We start from the raw sequence: 21,459 nt of genomic DNA, 5'->3' as shown, positions 1-21,459 counted from the left end.
GAAAGAAAAAGAAAAGAAACCATCTCTTGAAGAATCATAAATTCATATCTCTAGTTTAGGCTTCTATCCTGCTCTAAATGTGTATCCAACTATCATCTTGACACCACCACATGTTCATAAAACACAATTGCAGAATGTCTCTCAGTAGACTTGACATTTTAAGGCATGAGTTTCTGTTTAGTATCTCCTTAAAATGTACCCAGGGTCTCAAGAGACTATTAACAGGACAAAACTTCTATTCTACTTACTAATCTGTGTGGCCTTATTTAGCAGGTTAGAAAAAAAGTCATCTGAACATCATCGCTTTATGAATAATATAGTTTAATAGTTTGTGAATCACCCATGTAATTTAAAAAATAGTAAAATTATCAGAATATAATTTAATAATTTCTATTAGAAAACCCCATGTTAGGGGGTTTCCAGTTATTTCAATTGATATCTCAATGCTTTAAAAATTGTTTATTTATATTAATAATTCACTCTTTATTTTAACATAAATTGTGGCTGTCTCTATTCTTTTCAGTTGTATTTTTCATACCATTCTATAGATGAGGTGAAAAGAAAAGTGTTAATTTTTTAAAACTCCATCCTCAAATGATATGTGGATTAATACCTGTTATTGCTAAAGCAATTATCTTATATTTTTTCCTCCAAAACAAAGTTGTGTGCTGGTTTATTTATTTTTTGGACTCATAAGATGCCTTCCTTCCATTTTTAGTAACATAAGTCTTCTCTTTCTCCTATTCTTAACTACTTAAGCATTATGTAACTTAAGCACTTAAGATTGCTATCTATATGAATGAATAAAGATTAAATAAATAAGATCTAGAAAGGGTGACAAGGTGATGCTTCAAACTGAACCATATCAAGCCATCTAGTGATTGATAAACTACGCACACTCATAGTCACATTGTCAGAAAGAAGCCATTGACAATTCAGTTTGTTTCAGGACTGCCTGCCACATAGTGAGCACAACTAAAAGACTACTTTTTATCTTTTACTGTTTGTTTTGGGTTCCAGTAATGATCAAGTGACTGATTGTACAATGACCATCAAGAAGTCTGACACCTAGAAAAAAGGGGAACCTGGCTTTTCTGCATTACTCCTATGTGAATATTATTCTGCCTCTTTAATTCTCCGTGAAGCAGCAGATAAACCATCCCTGTTTATGTTAGCTGTCTACCCTGTTCAACTGGGTGTTTCTAATAACATAAGAGGAAGAAAGCCACCAGAGTGAATAGGGAAAGCAGTGAATCTGCAGGGCTTGTGGACAGATTCCTGTTAGTGAGGCTCTAGAAAGTCCTTGTAAGATTGATGCAATCCGAGAAGAGTTTTCTGTCAATAGAAACTCCCTCGGTTTCTCCTTTGTCCTTTTATTGCCTGTGTTTGTTTTGGGTTCCAGTAAAGATCAAGTGACTGATTGTACAGTGACCAACAAGAAGCCTGATATGCGGAGAAAAGGGGAACCTGGCTTTTCTGCATTACTCCTGGTGTCTAATTTTCTTGTACTGAATGTAGTTTTTGCTGTAAGAATCTGAGGGGAGGAGTCATTTCTTCTATTTTTTTTTTTTTTTGGTCTCCTTTCAATGGTTTCTTGACCATGTCTATCTTTTTCTATTTTTACAAGTCTTTTCAATTTTCCTCTCATGACCTCTGTCTTAAGACATTTTTCCACCCATCTCTTCTCATTTCATCCTGTAGAATGTCTGTGGTAAGAGTCCTGCATTCCACTCTGGCCTTGCCACATGTGGCCTTGGGCAAGTCCTAGCCTCCTTGAGGGCCTTTTTTTTTCTCATTTGTAAAATGAAACAGTTTGGTTAGAAGTTTTCTAAACTTCCTTCCAGCTTTGACAATCTCTCTCTTCTGGATCTTTTTCCTATGAAAAATTTCAACTCTTGATTAGCATATAGGCAGGTATTATTCCACATCCACATTTCCGTTACTATCCCAGAATGCTAGAGTCCATTGATTAAGTTATTCACTGCTGCAATTATCAAAGCTGATCAAAGAACTCTGAACCAATGTGTTACTAGAACCAACAAAGAAAATGCCATTATGATGTTTTAGAGTCTTGAACTAGTAGAAGAGGTTTAATGAGAACCCGAAGGGATTGCTGAAATGTTAAAAACAAAAAACAGGTTGAAAACTTTTAAAAATTCATTGGGCTTCATGCCTATCACTTTAACTTCCTGGGTATAGATAATCTCATTTATGGATTAGATCACAAGTTCTCATTCTACTAGCACATGCAGAATCTTTATAAAAACACAGAGTAGCCAGGTGTGGTGGCACAAGCCTGTAATCCCAGCACTTTGGGGGGCTGAGGCAGGCAGATCACTTGAGAATTGGAGTTGAATACCAGCCTGGCCAGCATGGTGAAACTCTGTCTCTACTAAAATTACAATAATTAGCCAGGCATGGTGGCATGTGCCTCCCAGCTACTGGGGAGGCTGAGACAGGAGAATCTCTTGAACCCAGGAGGCAGAGGTTGCAGTGAGCCGAGATAGCTCCATTGCACTCCAGCCTGGGTGACAGAGTAAGACTCCATTACTAACAAAACAATAGAAACAGAGATTACTCAGGGTCCACTAAGACCAGTGAAGTCAGTTCTCTTGGTAGGAAGCAGGGTGACTGGGCATGACGTTTGTAGTTTTAAAAGTGCTCCAGGTGATTCTAGTATGTATCAAGCAAAGCTTGTGAATCGCTGTACTATATGCTCTCTAAGATTCATTTTAGCTCTGATTTTCTGTGAGTCAAAGCTGAGGGCTCAGCAAACGTTTTCTATAAAGGCTAAAATAGTAAATATTTTCAGCTTTACAGGTTGTAATGTCTTTATGACGACTCAACTCAGTATTTGGAAGGCAAAGCAGCTGTAGATAATACGTAAACTAATGAGAGTAGCTGGATGTGTACTGTGGGCCATAGTTTTGCTGACCCCTGGTCTATGTCATAGAATTTCCTTTTGAATTGAGGGACTACCAGCAAATAATTTTTGTCCTATATCAATCAATGATATCTATATACATCTCTACAAGACATGTAAAAAATGAGGCTTAGTAAGAGAGTACTTTGAGGAAGACACAATATTTCAAAATTAAGATGCTTGGAAAAAAATCTTATTAAAATAGTGAAAACTGTGAGAAGGTGTTTTGATTTGTTGTTTTAGATTCCTCTTTTTGCAAATTATTTTGAAATATTTTTAGCAGAAGCCACATAGATCCAATTGTATTCACCAAGCTAGATTGTAATTAAGCCCCAGAGTAAGTAATAGATTTGGTGAGTGATGTCTCTGACCTTTTTCTTTTTTTGAGACGGAGTCTTGCTACATTGCCCAGGCTGGAGTGCAGTGGCATGATGATCTCAGCTCACTGCAACCTCCGCCTCCCAGGTTCAAGTGCTTCTCCTGCCTCAGCCTCCCGAGTAGCTGGGACTACAGGTGCGTGCCACCATGCCTGGCTAATTTTTGTATTTTTAGTAAAGATGGGGTTTTACCATATTGCTCAGGCTGGTCTTGAACTCCTGACCTCATGATCCACCTGCCTCAGTCTCCCAAAGTGCTGGGATTACAGGTGAGAGCTACCATGCCTGGCCAATGTCCGACCTTTTACATGGAAGGGTAAGTTTGAGTCTTCCTTTGCCCATCGGCACACTTAGTACCATGTTTACCAAAGTTTTTAGCTATTGAAAATGGGCACCAGCGTATTTTGAAACCTCAGTGTTAACTTGGGATATGCCTTTTGTCATGCTGCAAATAGATTTTCTTTCTTTTGTGTGAAGATCACCATCTCTGTCCCTTCTGATAGAAAAAGTGACACTGACTTCTCAAATGATTTGCCACAGGTAAAAATATGCAAACCATTTCTGTAGAGAGCAAGCTGTAATAATATACTAAAGGGCTAGGTTTATAGTATAATATAAGTAACTCATTTATGCTATTAATAATTTATAACAACATGGCAATTGACTGCCTTCTTATGTGCTCTAGGAATGTAAATAATAGATGTAGAAACATAGACCAGAGTTTCAAGAACATGTTTTGGGCAGAGCCTGTTTTCTTGCTAACCATCGTCTCTTAAGTTTATGTGCATGGCCTAAAGATTATGCTAATGGATCTAACTTGGCCTTGGCTGTCAGGTCTCTGTTAGTGAGTATTGAAAAGTATAGTTTGTGCCTACTGGGAAGGATTTATGATATAAAAGCCCTGAATCTCCCCTTACAAGTACTTCATGCTTAGAATTGTTTTCCTATTAAATGTGTGATTTTTTTTTACATTGTGCCCGTTTTCTAGATGATTCTCTTTATATTTATTTCTTGCAATCCTCACATAACTACCAGTAATGAAGTCTCTTTATAGTATTGCCAGCCAGATCTCTGGTGTGTGAAGTGTATTTTCTACGATGGCACATAGTTTGGGTGTTAATGCCTAATCTTGATGTGCTGGCTTCTGAACAACCAAAAGGATGAAAGGAAATAGAACAAATATTTTTGTGAGGGAGAGGAGTCTGGCTTCTTGACTTATTCTAGAATAAGCCTGTAAGCCTCCTCTTGCCTCTTTGTCACACAAAGAGAAAAGGAAAATCAGTAATTATTTTCTTCTTGGCTTAAATGCATCCCTTATAAAGTAAGGTTGAGATTAGGCTGTGAAGCTATATTTTTGTCAAGACTGTCATAGTCCCAAAAGACTTTGTTCTTCTAATGCCTAGGTTAGTAACTTTAGACATTCTTATAAAGATAGTGAGGTCCAGTTTTAAGGATTGATCCCTTCTCAAGGGGCTCAGAAGAGGTTTTGAAGAATAACAAAATTAAATAATGAAACAAAGAATTTAAAGCAGATGAAGATCCTTAAGCAAAAACCCCACCAAATTTTGGCTAAATTCTAATGTACAGAATTCTGCACAAATTCTGTCAAGTTTTCTTCCCCAAAAATGAAGAAAGGGGTTCATTGTGTCAGTGCTTGGGTCTCATTTTGGCTTCATTTTCTATTTCTCAAAGTCTACAAGAAGTGCTCCTACTGAAGCAGATGCTGGGATTTTGCTGCTGGGCAGGGCAGACTTGCTGCTCTAAACAGAGCTATCCCTCCTTAGGCAACTCTTTTCTATGCACAGGAAGCAGCAGACCGGTGTTAAGGAGTTTGCCAATCCAGTCATTCTGATAATTGCTGAATACAAATTTCCATTCAGCACAATCTAGGTAGCTACACAATGGCACAGTAGTTTTTACGCATCACGTGAAAATGTTTAATAGGCACTCTAAATGAGAAAAAAACGTTAAGTGAGGTTAAAAGCTCAATGAAAACAAATAGATGAGACTAAAAATAGTTTGATATGTTGTAACTTCCGTCTAATCCAAATAGCAATGAATATTTTGAGGCTGAGGAGCTGAAGGGTAAAATTGCAGCCTGCACTACCTGCTAATATGCTCGCAGCACTGTCATTCTTAACTGCACAGACACTGCTTTCTGCATAGGAGGTAGAATAATGGATTCATTCTTTATTAACAAAGATTTATTAAGTGACTACATGGTACTAAGCACTAGATGGAGAGGGATGTTTTGAACTGTCCATTGTTTGAATACAAGGAACACTTTGAACAAGGTTACTATAATAGGCAGAGTTGGTTTAACATGAAGCGTATGAGACATAAGCTGCAGGTCCTCTCATTTGCATGAACTCCTTTGAAGGCCCTATATTTAATTTTATATGCATAATTTGGATTTTGATTTTTTTTTCCTTAAGAATTCCCCAAATTACTTAAGCTTCAGGCTCCATAAAACCTGGATCCATCCTTGGTAGCAGCTATGAATCTTTGGCTCTGTAATTAAGTGTGCAAGAAATATGACTTGACTTTTTCTGTGGTTGAGTTTATTTTCTATTTGAGCATGCATTCCACTGAGTGAAAGAAATAATATAATTAAATTCAGAGATTTTGCTGGGTTCTAAGTGGGGTTTGCAGAATGCCATAATATTAGGGATTAAGGTGTGTCTTGACCTGAATCGTCTTTTGTCTGTGCTCACTGTCTCTGAGGCATTGATGTTCCTGTCTGACCTAGAGGTGCATGGTCCATGCAGATGGAGTCTTTGTCTTTCTTGTTCTCACTGTGAGCTCTCCCTTGCTGAGCCTTCTTCAGCTTCTTCCATGCCCCTGAAGGATCAAAAGATTCAAATCTGAAGCTATATCAAGTCATCTGTGCATAGACATTCCAAGCAAACATGTTCATTCTACTGCTCCCACATCATGCAAGACACAGGAAGCTTCACTATGGCATGAGTCTTTCCTGGGCTTTGCCTTGGAATTCAGGCATAGGCCTCCTTTGTTCTAAATTTTCCAAATCACCTTGAGGACAGAACCAGGATTTGGTTGCAAGGTAGAACTTTTCTTAGAGGACCTGGTATCTAAACCCTCTTGTTACTCCCATTTATGGACAACCTTTGTTGAGTCAGTTTGTGGGGTGAGGAGAGTGACTGCTTCTAATCCATCATAACTTTGTCTATGGCTACTCTTTTTGCATAAACACTATGCATTGAGTCCTTAGGCTTTGGCTTTTGGAGCTTAAAGGCCAATATTCACATGGTTCAAAATTTTCAAATGATCAATATTTGACTTGAATTTCAAAAGCCAGTTTTTGAAATTTAAATGACCAGAATTGATTTGTTCTGCTCTGGTTCTGATGTGGCCTCTCCTTCCAGAGGTACTGGAGGTAGAATATCCAAGCTGGAAAGCCCACAAATACGAGGAATTGGTTAGTAATGCATAATCTAATTTGTTATCTGTCCACATCTCTTCAATAATGGCATTTCAGTGGCTACACGCTGACCGTGGTGGAAGTGTCTGCACAAGCCACTTTTTCTTCCTGTCAGAAGGTATTCTAACCCACTTTATTGAATGACTGTCTGCTCATATGCTATGAATAAGTGCCCAGTGTTAAGATGAAATTACATGTTCTTAGCTAGGCATGTTTGACCATGCTGTATGGACCCATTATAGTCCATCTTAGAGTCATATTAAGCAGCTAGGTTGTAAGAAAGATAATGAGTTGGAAAGTTACATTCTCTAAATTTGATTGGTACATTCTGTTTGTCACATTTGACATTAGAAGTTCTAGATTCACCCTCTAGGTGAGTTTCACTAATGGGGAATGTAATTTGCAATGCTCAAACACAAGTCCTAAACAGAAAACATTGTATGTTATATTCTAGTGCTGCCAAAATAGTGGTTTTGAAAGTCTTTATTTTCTAATAATACTATATGTAATTCTGAGTCATTTAGATAACAGTAGTTAAAGGTTTTATTGATTGTTTGGAAGTATTAAAATGTGAAGAATTTTTGTTATATAGTGTCTTTCCTGTCTTGCTTAATAAAAATTAAGTTTAGAATTGTGTGTAGAATTAACAGTCATAAATATCAAGTCTCAACTTTATGCAGCTAATCTACATTTGTGTATACCCTTCAGTTATTTCAAGAGAGGGATGCTATTCTTATGCAGGATAAATACAATAAGAAATTTTAAATGCATTAGAACTAAATCTCTGGCAGTTTTATCTCAATAGTAGTTGCAATTTTAATTTATCTCCCAGACCTTATTATAGACTAGCAGCTCTCTATGAAAATTAGTGACAGTGTGAGTGTATTTTAATTCAAAGTTAATCAAAAATAACTGAGTCAAGACTTATCTACCCTGAAAGTCACTCATAATTCAGAATTTAAAGTATTACATGTGTATAGTCATGACTATATGCATTTTACTTCCTTTACTGTTATTTAGTGTATAGGTGTTGGGGTCCTTTTCACATCCATTAATAGTGGGCTTGACTTCAAAGGATTCTTTTCTTGAATCTTGAATAATTACTGGAGACAATTTGAAGATATTTTCAAGATGAAGGAAACTGAAGCACAGAATCGCCAGAGTGAAAAAGAACTTCATAAACAGAGCAGGCTTGATTAATGGCATGTGAAAACAGGCAATACAATTAGAATTGCTAAGATGGAATTTTAATGTTCAATTAAGGATCTGTGTCTAAACTTCTGTGCTTTATCTACCAATCACTCCATACTAAAGACGAAGAATTTTTCCCATTCCACCTTTTGATATTGAAAAATAGAAATAATAGAAGCAAATGCACTTTTGCCCACATTTTTTTCCAAAAAGGATAATTTTTAAAGTCTAAACATTTGGTATAAATAAGATATGTTAATATCTTAAAGGAAAGCTAATAAACTCTTTGACTGAATAAAACCAGCATCAATAATTTTAGTAAGACTTACTTAACTTTAGTAAGACTAAAAATAAGAGCAGTAAAATTGTGTCTAGTCAGCTACTAATGCCTGGGAAGGATTGAACCACAGGATCAAGGATGACATCTTTTAAAAATAGCATTCTGGGAGGCTGAGGCGGGTGGGTCACGTCAGGAGATCATGAGCATCCTGGCTAACGTGGTGAAACCCTGTCTCAACTAAAAATACAAAAGTTAGCTGGGCATGGTGGCACATGCCTGTAGTCCCAGCTACTTGAGAGGCTGAGGCAGGAGAATCGCTTGAACCTGGGAGGTAGAGGTTGCAGTGAGCCAAGATTACGCGACTGGACTCCAGCCTCGTGACATAGCAAGACTCTATCTCAAAAAAAAAGAAAAAAAAAGGAAGTTGAATGAATTCAGAGTCTTCAAATTTTCTTCTTATACACTTATATTTATTTATTCAGTATATTCATTTCTTTATTTATTGTTCAAATATTTATTGGGTACTTACTATATGTCAGGTTGTTTTTAAAATCACATTCCACATTCCAGTAAGTCATAATTATTCAGAGAAGTACACTTTTGTTTAAAAAATTGAACACCTTAAAAATTAAGTCATTTTCTTTCTGTGTGTGTTAAAGGTATACTTTATTAAATATTACATGAATAGATATATAAAGCAGTTACATATTTAATTTTAAATATAACCCTTACATGCAATTACATTTTTTAGCACTAAAAATGAAATTTAAGTAATTTAGATTAAAAGCATAATTATTTAACTGCAGATATATGCCAATGACTTAAACTGTTTGAAGATTAGAGTGAAGTTGTTTAAAATTGACTAATCATAAAGAGTTCACTTAACCACATGGTTGACACACAGAATTATAGTTAGTTACTAAGGTAGTTTGAGAGAAAGAGAAGAATCTTCAGTAGTGGTTTTAAGTTGTGGTACATTTTATTATAATATACCAGTTGTACAGCATTGCGCAGTGCTGTTCATAATAGAAATAAATTTTCTTTTTGACGTCATCTATTCCCTTGAGAATAGTTTGGCTATTTATGTGTGGCTTGCATAACTGATAATTAGGTGATCACAAAAATAAACAGGCCTGTACAGAGCCCATTTATATAAGTCCTAGTTAATTCTCTTCAGTTAAGCTTTTAATTATATCCAATTATTTCCTGTTAGTTCATTGAAAAGCCTGACGATAACCAAGTGACAAGTAGCAAGTGTCGCATTTTGCAAGTTATTTTTTAGGAAACATCAAACTAATTATGAAATGGTCTGCCAATCTTAAACACAAAAATGTTGTTATTTTTATTTCAGATGCGATCTGTGAGCCGAGTCTTTAAGTTCATTGACATGCCAACAGAAGAAGGTAAACCTACCAAGTCAACCAAAGCATACAAGAATGGCCAGCTCTCAAAAGTTATGATTATTGAGAATTCACATGTGAAGAAAGATGACATCTGGCCCTCAGGGGGTCAAATGACCATCAAAGACCTCACAGCAAAATACGTAGAAGGTGGAAATGCCATATTAGAGAACATTTCCTTCTCAATAAGTCCTGGCCAGAGGGTGAGATTTGAACATTGCTTGCTTTGTTAGACTTGTGTTGAGTAAGTGAATCCCAGTAGCCTGAAGCAGTGTGTTAGTAGAATCTATTTGTAACATTATTATTGTAGAGTAGAATCAATATTGAACATACATCTTTTGCTATTACATGGAGTCATTATCTTGAATATAAAATATAATTTTCAGAGACCTGAATCTACGTAATGGGTTTATTTTAATGTGATTGTACTTGCAGAATATCTGATCAATTGCTAGGTTAATAACTAAATAAGCCATTTAAAAAATCGAAATTATAACATGTTTTAGATTTTCCATTTTGAAAATATCCTCCAATAAGAATAACATTTTATCGCTGACTCCATCTAATGTCTTAAATTTTATCTAAGTTCCATTATGCCAAACAAGTGATACTGTTTTTTTTTTTTCCTAGCTTTTATTTTCAGTTTGTTTGTTTTGGTTTTCTTTGAAGTTTTCACTGAGAAATAGATTTTTTCCCTAGTTATTTACTGTATTTATTAAGCATAAGTAATTGGCATTATTTTGAAATACTGCTTATGGATCCCAGCACTGGGCTGAACACATAGAAGGAACTTAATATATACAGATTTCTGGAATTGATTTCTGAAGACAGGGATGATCATTATCCATAGACTTCAGGTTCCATAAACATAGTTCTTCATTGTCTTCAAATCTCTAATTCTAGACTGCTCTGTAAATCTAGACAAGCGTATTATGTATTTTTGATTGATTTTCTTTTTTATTTAGATAAAATAAAAGGGAGCTGAAAACTGAATTGAAAACTGAATTTTAAAATTTTATCTCTTTGTGGTTAATTACAGACACAGATACAAAAATATATAGAGAGATATAGTTAGTAAAAATGTTAGGCCACAGTCCTTAACACTGACATAGAAACAGTTTTGCTCATGAGTTTCCCAATATATGATTTTGATTTTTGCCCATGGATTTTAGAGCACTTGATAAACATTTAATGAATTACACAAATTCTGTAAAAACATATATATAGGATGAGCAAAAAGTCCCTGTGTACCATGTGAAATGGCTTAAAATGGAACACTGGAAATTTTGACACATCTTTTTGCTTTATATTTGGATAAATATATTCACATACCACTAAAATGAACTATATTTCTGTTCATCAAGAATAAAATTTGATTTTTTTTAATTTTCCTAAGGGAAAACAGTTTTAAATGGGCATAAATGGAAAGATTTTCCATTTCATATTGAATTTGCCCCTAGTGTTAGGATGAGTATGTTTATGGATATTTGGGTTATAACTTGAGCCCTAATGAAACCTCTACAATTGTTGGCATTTTTGCTTCATTATTTAACTTGCAGAGATGTTAGTTGTTCTTTGGAACTATGTAGAATTAATGATTTGTCTTGGCTCTTTTCTTGCACTGGAAAAAGTAAAATTAATTACTCTGTTTTGCTTTACATATCAATGAATACCATAGCTGAAAGTATTTTTGTCCTGGGGTCACCAAGATGAATGCCAAAAGCAATCTCATTTTTATAAACAATAGCAAGAATAGCAAGAATAAAACTAGATAGAAAGCCTTGGTAAACTGACTTTCTCTCCTCCTGACATCCTGCCACCCCTTTGCTTTGCTGATGCTCATTTGCCCACTTATTTAAATTTAAGCAAGCCCTAGAGTAGTACAATTTATGGATCCTCATTCATATGGAAAGTTTCCCTGATTTGAGGTTAGTAATTAGAGATGTAGCAAAAGGAGAAAGAATTAATATGCGCAGGTATTTCATTTTCTCTAAATCTCTATCTACAAAATAGGCCATGTGTGTTCAGTAACAATTCACTGAAAGGCACTCTCTAGGTACTTTGGGGGAATTGAAATTTACTCACACGAGGCTATGGATTGTGCCATTTGTCAAAAGACAAAATGACAACAAATTTTGTTTAAATATGTCAGTTAGCTTTATTTTCTATTCTAGATTTGGCCAATCCTTCATTTCACAAATTGGAATAAGTGTTCCAGTAAGTTGAGCAAAGGAGATTGGCTTTATAGACCAAAAAAATGGCCAAAGAAAACAGAAACAAAGAATAAGAAGAAAATTGGTCATTTCAAAGTTTCTTTTCTTGAAAAGTGGGGACAAAGGAGACAGAATAATAGAAAAGTCACTGATTGGTTAACATTGGTTTAAGAATTAAAACAGCGGGAACTTTAAGATGGAAGTCTGAAACTGACCTGCTTGGGAAATCAGGCTGTCATCTTTGTTGATTTCTTGGAAGGCCAGATAACAGCTTTGTTTTGCTTTGGTGAACATGGGTGACTCCACTTTTATTTTTAGTCTGGTCTGTTGAGGCCTTATGAGAGAGCTTAATCCAAAACAATGACTTCCTATAATTTTTTTTGACACATCCAAAGAGGGACTCTAATATTTATTGAGAGCTTATCATATCCTAAGCGCTGATTAAACACTTTCATTTACTATTACATTTTATCCCAGTATAACCCTAAAGGCAGATAGTTTGCTTTTATTTTCCACACTGGAGGAAACTGAGGTTCAATTATGTGAGTAAGGAAACAGGGATCTTAAACCCAGATCTATCTGAGTTCGAGATACTTTTTCATCAGATGCCATTGCATCTCTTTAAAGAAGGTGGAAGAACAGAAAATGCGGGGCTGGGAAAGAGAGAAAGTTTCTGTCCCAGGAGATGATAATCTGAAAGGGGAAATATAAGATCCACTGAAACCTGAGGCAGATTTATTGTGATGATAACAAAGCATAAATTTCACAGATCTTCATTTGCCTGAGCCAACTTTGAAGGCCCTGTATCTAATTTTGTATTTATAATTCTATAATCTTTATTCTTGGAAAGAGCCCTCCCTCCAAATTTACAAGCTTTGGGTCCCCCAAATCCTTGAAATGCTCTTGAATAAGAGATATACAGGTGAATGTTATGGGAATTCAGAGGAGGAAGCATTTAGTATCAATTGGTGGAGAGTTAGTCTATTCAGGGAAGGTTTTATATAGGAAGTAGCATTTAGAATAGGCTTTGAGAACTGAGCTGTGTATTTGAACAAGTGAAGGTGGTGTTGCAGAATTTTGCTCCTTAGTTCAGCTAAAACTCAGGTTCTTGTCACACGACCAGGAAAATTTAAGCACATAGACACATTGAAAAGTGAGTACAGCAGGATTTTATTGGGCGAAAAGAAAACAAAAAACAAAAAAACCTCAGCAAACTGAGATGGAGGCTTGCTTGCAGATTGAATCCCAGGCCACCACACAGGAACTGAAGAGAGTAGGCTCCTCCCCTGCATAAGGTGCAAATGCCTTGTGGCTCCACCCAGTTTCCTTTGGCCTGCTTGTGGGGTTCCAAGTCTGCTGTGGGCATGCCCAGACAAGCCCTGGACAGGTTCCCATCTGCCTACGCATTTGACTGAGTTAGTTGAGTGAGAAAGGGTGCTCCAGGCAGAGGGCATAACATGAGGCAAGGGGCATACACAGAAGACAGTGACTGGTTCAGTCAGGTTGGGGGATGGCAAAGGAAGTAATGGAAGACAAGATTGGAGCAAGATGGATGATAGATTGCGGATCTTTTTTTTTTTTTTTTTTTTTACATAAATATAAATATAAAGACAGGGTTTTTCACTATGTTGCCCAGGTTGGTCTTAAACTTCTGGCCTTGAGTGATCATCCCATCTCAGCCTCTCAAAGTGCTAGGATTACAGGCATGAGCCACTGTGCCTGGCCTCCAATTTTGGAATTTGAAAGCTAAAGCTATACAGTTGGAAACTCAGATAATCCAGGTAGATTTTGCTATTAGGTGCTATCTGACTTCTGGTACAGAGCTTCTAAAACCCTTGGAATTTCCTAAGTGATAAGAGCCACAGGAGAATCTTTTGTTCTATATTTTTTTCCCCCACTAGTTCCTGAAATAGATCTAGAGCAATAAAAGCAGATAACATCCTTTGTTATTCATAACAAGTCCCTTTCAACTACACCCCAGTTTGTATTTATGAGGTGGCCTTTGGAAAGTCCCTAAGGACAGGAATGGAGAAGGGCTGGTTGCCAGGGGTTCGGGTTGAAACTTCCAGCTTCACCCCTTGACCTCCAGGAACCTTTGAGGGGCTGAAAATTGTGTACAATCAACAATGGCCAGTGATTTAATCAACCATACCTATGTAATTAAGTCACTTATAAGTCTTAACTGGAAGTGTTTTGGAGAGCCTCCAGGCTGGTGAACACACCGAGGTCCTCAGAAGGTGGTATGCCAGAGAGAGCACAGAAGCTCTGTGCCCCTTCTCACATGCCTTTTGCTATGCATCTCTCCCATCTGGCTGTTCTTGAGTGGCATCCATTTATGATAAACTGGTAACCTATTAAGTAAACTGTTTCCCTGAGTTGTGTCAGCCATTCTAGCAAATTATCAAATCTGAGGAGTTCATCGATTTACAGATACACAGTCAGAAGCACAGGTGACAATCTGGGCTTGCCATTGGCATTTGAAGTATGTTGGGAGGCAGTCTTATGGGAATGAGCCCTTATCCTGTGAGGTCTATGCTAACTCCAGACAGTTGTCAGCATTGCTTGGTGTCCAAAACCCACATTGTTGGTACGATGTGGGTTTTACATTGTAAAATGTAAAACCTTTTACATTTACAATGTGTATTGTGAGTAGTATGGGAAAAGCAATTTGTTTTTTTGTGTGTGTGGTCTTTGGTCATCTTCAGGAGCAGGGCTTCTCAAACTGTGGTCCCTGGGCCAGCATCATCTGTATCACTTAAGAATTTATGAGAACTATACATTCTTGGGCCCCAACAAAGTGAACAGGGGTCTGAGTTTCAGCACAACTTCCAGATGATGCTGATGCATTCCTGCCCAACCATGAAAGCCCTTGTTTAAGAAGGCCATTAGGGCTGGGTGTGGTGGCTCATGCTTGTAATCAAGCACTATGAGAGGACACAGTGGGAGGATCGCTTGAGCCCAGGCGTTCTAAACAAGCCTGGGTAACATGGCAAAATGCTGTCTCCACAAAAATTACGAAAATTAGGTGAGTGTGGTGATACATGCCTGCAGTCCCAGCTACTTGGGAGACGAGGCAGAAGGACCACTTGAGCCCAGGAGATGAAGGCTGCAGTGAGCTGTGATGGCACCACTCTAGCCTGGACGACAGAATGAGACACTATCTCAAAAAAAAGAAGAAAAATGAAAAAGAAAGCCATTAGGTATAGAGGACTGATGGTAAAAGGCCAGTTGCAAAAGGTTAGGGAATGGGTGGATACTGAAATAAGAAGCTATGTAGAACACCATTGGTGGTGGTAGGAAGTAGAAAGCAAGAGCACTCGTCTTTGGGGATTGGTCATATAAAATGCAATATGGAGGCATTTGCCTCTGCACTGAGGAGAAATCCATCTTCTCCAAGATAGGAGGAAAGGAGATAAGTGAAGTTAAAGAGAACCTTTGAGCACACAGTTGGGAAACTGAAGGTATTTGTGTTGTGCTGCCTCAATCTTTTAATTCGGCTATAAGCTAAACTCATGAAACTTGAGTAGTGTCAGTTTTGTTTTTCTTTTTTTTAGGACGGAGTTTCACCATGTTGGTCAAGCTGGTCTTGAACTCTCGACCTCAGGTGATCCACCCCGCCTTGGCCTCCAAAGTGTTGTATTACAGGTGTGCACCACCATGCCCAGCTGAGTAGTGTCAGTTATCTGACTTTTTTCTTCTTTTGATACTGTGTCGGCTATTCTGAGTCTTTTGCCTTTCTTTATATACTTAAGAATCAGTTTACCAATATACGTTAAATAATTGGCTGGGATTTTGTGATTGGCTTGAATCTATAGATGAGTTAGGAAGAACTGACATCTTGACAATATTGAATCTTCCTATCCATCATCATGAAATATTTCTCCATTTATTTGATTTGTTGATTTTTTTCTCAGAGTTTAGTTTTCCTCATATAGGCTTTTTACATATTTTGTTCAAGTATTTCATTTTCAAGGAATGCCAGTGTAAATGGTATTGTGATTTTAATTTAAAATTCCACTTTTTCATTGCTGTTACATAGGAAAATGATTGATTTTGCATGTTAGCCTTATATCTTTCAACTTGGCTATAATCACTTATTATTGATAGTTTCAAGAATTTTTTGTCAATTATTTTGAATCCTCTACGTAGATGATCATCATCTGAACTTAATTTTATTTCTTCCTTCCCAATCTGTATACCTTTTATCTCCTTTTCTTATTTCATTAGCTAGGACTTCCAGTATGATGCTGAAAGTAGTGGTAAGAGGAGATATCTTTGTCTTGTTCTTGATCTTAGAGGGATAACTTCAAGTTTCTTATCATTAAGGATGATTTTAGCTGTAAGGTTTTCGTAGAAGTTTTTTTTTTTTTTTTTTTTAAGTTGAGGAAGTCTATTCCTAGTCGGCTGATTTTTTGATTTTTTTTTTTTAAAGAATCGGGAATGGGTGTTAAATTATGTGAAATGCTTTTCTACATCTATTCATTTGAACACTTTATTTTTCTTCTTTAGCCTGTTGATGTGGAGTACATTAGTTGATTTTTAAATGCTGAATCAACCTTGTATACCATACCTGGGATTAATTCAATTTGGTTCTGGTGGTATATAATTATTTGTATACATGTTGATTTCAATTTGTTAATACTTTTTAAGAATTTTTGCATTGGTGTTCATGAAAAATGTTGGCATGTAGGTTTTTTTGTGACAGCTTTGTCTGCTTATGGTTTTAAGCTAATAATTTTCTGATTTTACCAAAGAAATTAGTTAAAATTTCTAATTTTACCAATCCTCTGCAATCTCTTCCCAAATGCTTTTACATGTCTGTTCTCTCTGAAAGTAATATAGCCTCTCCAGTTTTCTTTTGATTAGTGTTAAAATGGCCGAACTTTCTTCATCCCCTTACTTTTAGTCTATATGTGGTTTTAAAGTGAGTTTCTTATAGGCAACAAATAGTTCAGACTTGTTTTTTGATCCACTCTGACAATCTTTGTCTTTTAGTTGGTGTATTCGGGCTATTGGTATTTTAAATGATTATTGATATAGTTAGATAAACATCTACCAAATTTATTCCTGTTTTCTATTAAGCTACTTGTTCTTTGTTCATATTTTTATTGTCTACTCTTTTTCTTTCCATTGTGGTTTTAATTGAGCATTTTATGTTTCCACTTTCTTTCTTTCCTTAGCATAGTAATTCTTCTTTAATTTTTAGTGGTTGCCCCTAGAGTTTGCAATTACGTTTACAACTAATTTAATTCCATTTTCAAATAATGCTAAATAATTTCATGTATAGTGCAAGTACATTATAATAATAAAATGTTCCCAGTTCTACCTTCAAGTCTCTTGTATTGTAGCTATCATTTAGTTCACTTACATATATGTATATACCTAAGTATATACATTATCATATATATGATTGAATATATTGATGAAATTATTTTGAACAAACTGTTTTCTGTTAAATCAATTAAGAGTAAGAAAATAGAAGTTCTAATTTTATTATAAAATGAAATATTTTCATTTATTCATTCTCTAAAATACTTTCTTTCTTTAGGTAAATCCAAGTTTCTGACCTGTATAATTTTCTTTTTCTCACTTCAACTTCTTTTAACATTTCTTACCAGCCAGACCTACTGACAACAATTTTCCTCAATTTTTGTTTGTCTGATAGATACTTTATTTCTTCTTGACTTTTGAAGAATAGTTCCACAGGGCACAGAAATCCAGATTGGTGATTTTTTCCTCTCAAACCCTTAAATATTTCATTCCACTGTCTTCTTGCTTGCATTGTTTCTGAGAAGTTAGATTTAATTCTTACCTTTGCTCTTCTGTAAGTAAGCTGTTTTTTCCTCTGGCTTCTATCAAGATTTTGTCTTTACCTGTGATTTTTCTGGAGTTTGAATATGATACGCCTATGTGTCAGTTTTTTTTTTTGGCATTACTCTGCTTGGTTTTCTCTGAGTTTCTTGGATATGTGGTATGGTACCTGACACTAACTTGGAAAAATTCTCAGTAATTATTGCTTCAAGTATTTCTTCTGTTCTTTTCCCCCCCTTTATTCTCCTTCTGGTATTTCCATTACATGTATGTTACACTTTTTGTAGTTGTCCCACTGTTTTGGATTTTCTGTTTTCTCAGGGTTTATTTATTTATTTATTTGCCTTTGCATTTCAGTGTTGGAAGTTTCTATTAACATATCCTCAAGCTCGGGGATTCTTTCCTCAGCTGTGTTCAGTCTGCCAATGAGTCCATCAAAGGCATTTTACATTTTTATTACAGTATTTCTGACCTATAGAATTCCTTTTGATTCTGTCTTTGCATTTCCATGTCTCTGCTTTCCATCTGTTCTTGCATGTTGCCTACTTATACCATGAAAACCTTTAGAATTTTTTTTTTTTTTTTTTTTTTTTTTTGAGATGGAGTCTCATTGTTGCCCAGGCTGGAGTGCAGTAATATGGTCTTGGCTTACTGCAACCCTCACCTCCTAGGTTCAAGCAATTCTTCTGCCTCAGCCGCGAGAGTAGCTGGGATTACTGGTGCCTGCCACCATGCCTGGCTAATTTTTGCACTTTTAGTAGAGATGGGGTTTCATCATATTGGCCAGGCTGGTCTCAAACTCCTAACCTCAAGTGATCCACCCACCTTAGCCTCCCAAAGTGCTGGGATAACAGGCATGAGCCACCATGCCCAGTCTTTAGAATATTAATCATAGTTGTTTTAAATTCTCAATCTGTTAGTTCCAACATCCCTGTCATATCTGACTGTGGTTCTGGTGCTTGCTGTGTTTTCAAACTGTGTTTGTTTGTGTTTTAGTATGCTTTGCAATTTTTTATTGAAAGGTGGTCATGATGTACTGAGTAAAAGGAGCTGTAGTAAATACACCTTTAGTAATGTAGTGGTATGTGTAGCAAAGGGTGACAGAAGTATTCCACAGTACTATGATTAGGTTTAGTCTTTCAGTGAGCCTGTGTCCCTGTAGCTTAGAAATGCTTGTGAAGTGTTTTTTTACCCCTTTTGGTGGGACATAGCGACTAGTGTGGGTGGGAGTTGAGTATTTCTCTTCCCCTAGGTCAGTTAGGCTCTGAAAAAAAACCCTGATAGGTTAGGCATGGTAAAATAGTCTCTTTCAAGGGCAGGCCTTGTTATAAGACTAGAAAGCTCTGGGCCTGGATGCGGTGGCTCACGCCTATAATCTCAGCACTTTGGGAAGCCAAGGCAGGTGAATCACCTGAGGTCAGGAGTTCAAGACCAGCCTTGCCAACATGGTGAAACTCTGTCTCTACTAAAAATACAGAAGTCAGCCAGGTGTGGTGACACACATCTATAATCCCACCTACTTGGGAGGCTGAGGCAGGAGAATTGCTTGGACCCAGGAAGTGGAGGTTGCAGTGAGCCAAGATCATGTATTGCACTCCAGCCTGGGTGACAGAGCAAGACTCCATCTAAAAAAAAAAAAAAAAAAAAAAAAATGGAATAGAATGCTCTGGCATATTTCAAAATGGTTACTTATCCCCTCCCTCTGCTGGAAGCATGAAGGTTTTTTCCTCTGATTTTCACTGTGAGAACCGGGTTAAGGATCCTACCCACAAAATGCATAAAACTATAGAAATCCCCCAGTGACTGGGCCCACTTGGAATTTTCTTGCTCTCATACTTGTTCACACTGAATCTCCAGCAATTTTTCACTTACAATTTAGGTTTTCGTACCCTAGCACTGGTTCCCTCAGAGTTTTCTGCTTATTGATTCTGTTCTTTAAGTTGTGATTCTCTGTCACAACTTAAAGAACAGAAACCAATAAGCAGAAACATCTGAGTACCTACTTCTCTGTCTCCCACTTTGGGAGGCAGTGGTTTGCCCTGTGATCTCACCTCTCTGACAGATCTAAGAGAATTTGTTGATTTTTCAGTATGCTCTGCTTTTTACTTGCTGTTAGGATGAAACGACCACTTACAGGATTTCTGCAAACCAGACCACAATCTGAAAGTCCTGTTTTTTATTTTTTATCCCTTTGTTTAGCATGTTTCCTATCTTAATATATTTTAAATAAATGAAAGCATAGCTTCTATCTACTTCTAGGTCATATGCTTCCTAGGAATTGATTCTTAAAATGTTATTCGGCTCATGCTGTAATCCCAGAACTCTGGGAGGCCAAGGCGGGCAGATCTCTTGAGGTCAGGGGTTTGAGACCAGCCTGGCTAACATGATGAAACCCTGTCTCTGCTAAAAATGCAAAAATTAGCTGGGCATGGTGATGGGTGTCTGTAATCCCAGCTACTAGGGAGGCTGAGGCATGAGAATTGCTTGAACCTGGGAGGTGGAGGTTGCAGTGAGCTGAGCTCACACCACTGCACTCCAGCCTGGGTGATAGGAGCAAAACTCTGTCTCAAAAGAAAAAAGTTATGCTGAGCAGTTTCTGAAGAAAATAATTTCTACTGCCTTGCCTTTAGAACTTATAACAACATCTTGCAAAGTATCCCAAGATGCTCCAAACATATTCCTTATGTGCTGAATTAAGAAGTTGACTCAAATTTAGTATACTAGTAATATTTTTGGATATCCAAAAACACTGCCAGCTCAGCTTTGGGCTACTCTTCTTGGGGGTGATAAAAAGCGTTGAAATTTAGGACTGAAATGGGCATCTCATTTAATTTTTAATTGATTTCTATATTGTTGATTATGGTGAATATATGAAAAGAATAAATATTCTGTGCAGAAATATTGTTCAATCTACATGTGAAAACACTTTTTTCATAGCAATTCCCTTATGGAAAAGTTGGGCTATTACTTTCTTTGCTCTTAACAGAGGCTTTTAATTTAAAGAATCTATACTTTACAAGTTTTTATTGTTAATGTATGAGAAATGTAGCAGCTATTTTACAACTGTTATTTTTAAAATCTATTTTTCCTTAATAGCCAGATTACCTTCTCCAATTAGAGTACCTCATCCTTTTTTTTTTTTTTTTTTTTTTTGTCTTTTCTTTTTCCTCTCAACATGCTGACTGGGATCTTAATTTGGAGTCAGATACTTCATGATAAATCTGGACTTATCAAAAGTCTTCAGATGGTGTATTGTATATATCACAGTATTGGACAGTCCTCTGATTAAACAGATCTTTAATAGTACTTCAAGATCTATACTTTTGGATGAACTTAGCTGCTTTCTCCGTTTATAGTCTCTTCAAAATACAGAAATGCCAGAAATAATTCATAAGACTATCAAGAGTTCAGATCATATCAGCACAAACCCCTAAATACCTGTTTGCTTTGTTAAACACATATCCCGTTTTCTATCTTGATAAAAATTGGTGTAAAGTAGTTGAATCATTCAGTGAGTATATGAGCAGCATATTCTTAATACTACATTTTATTAATAATTAATAGAGATATATGAACACATAAAAGATTCAATTATAATCACCTTGTGGATCTAAATTTCAGTTGACTTGTCATCTTGATTTCTGGAGACCACAAGGTAAAGAAAAATAATTACAAGTTTTCCATCTGTTGTAGTATTAAAATGGCAAGTAAGATACCCTGAAGGGAATGTGCTGAGACCGTTCTATTCATGGCACAATGCAATTACAACTAGCACCAAATTCAACACTGTTTAACTTTCCACATATTATTTTGATTTATCTT

The 21,459-nt window shown here is 36.4% G+C and overlaps 1 protein-coding gene across 4 annotated transcripts in view; it reads left to right on the top strand.

Annotated features, from left to right (window-relative positions):
- Positions 1-21,459, top strand: part of CFTR (CF transmembrane conductance regulator) — a 230,318-nt gene that overhangs the window by 130,780 nt on the left and 78,079 nt on the right. For 3 of the 4 annotated variants that reach the window (XR_012512045.1, XM_074379167.1, XM_003921052.4), the window contains exon 22: positions 9,565-9,816. Coding sequence is in view for 3 of the 4 variants with exons in the window: in XM_074379167.1 (XP_074235268.1) it covers positions 9,565-9,816 (252 nt within the window). In the remaining variant the exon portion in view is untranslated. The remainder of the gene's footprint in view (positions 1-9,564; positions 9,817-21,459) is intronic. The other variant, XM_074379168.1, reaches the window with a different exon arrangement.

This window comes from Saimiri boliviensis, chromosome 10 (genome assembly GCF_048565385.1).
Source record: "Saimiri boliviensis isolate mSaiBol1 chromosome 10, mSaiBol1.pri, whole genome shotgun sequence".
NCBI lineage: Eukaryota > Metazoa > Chordata > Mammalia > Primates > Cebidae > Saimiri > Saimiri boliviensis.
The sequence above is the reverse complement of the archived record's forward strand: the minus strand, read 5'-3'. Positions and strand labels throughout refer to the sequence as shown.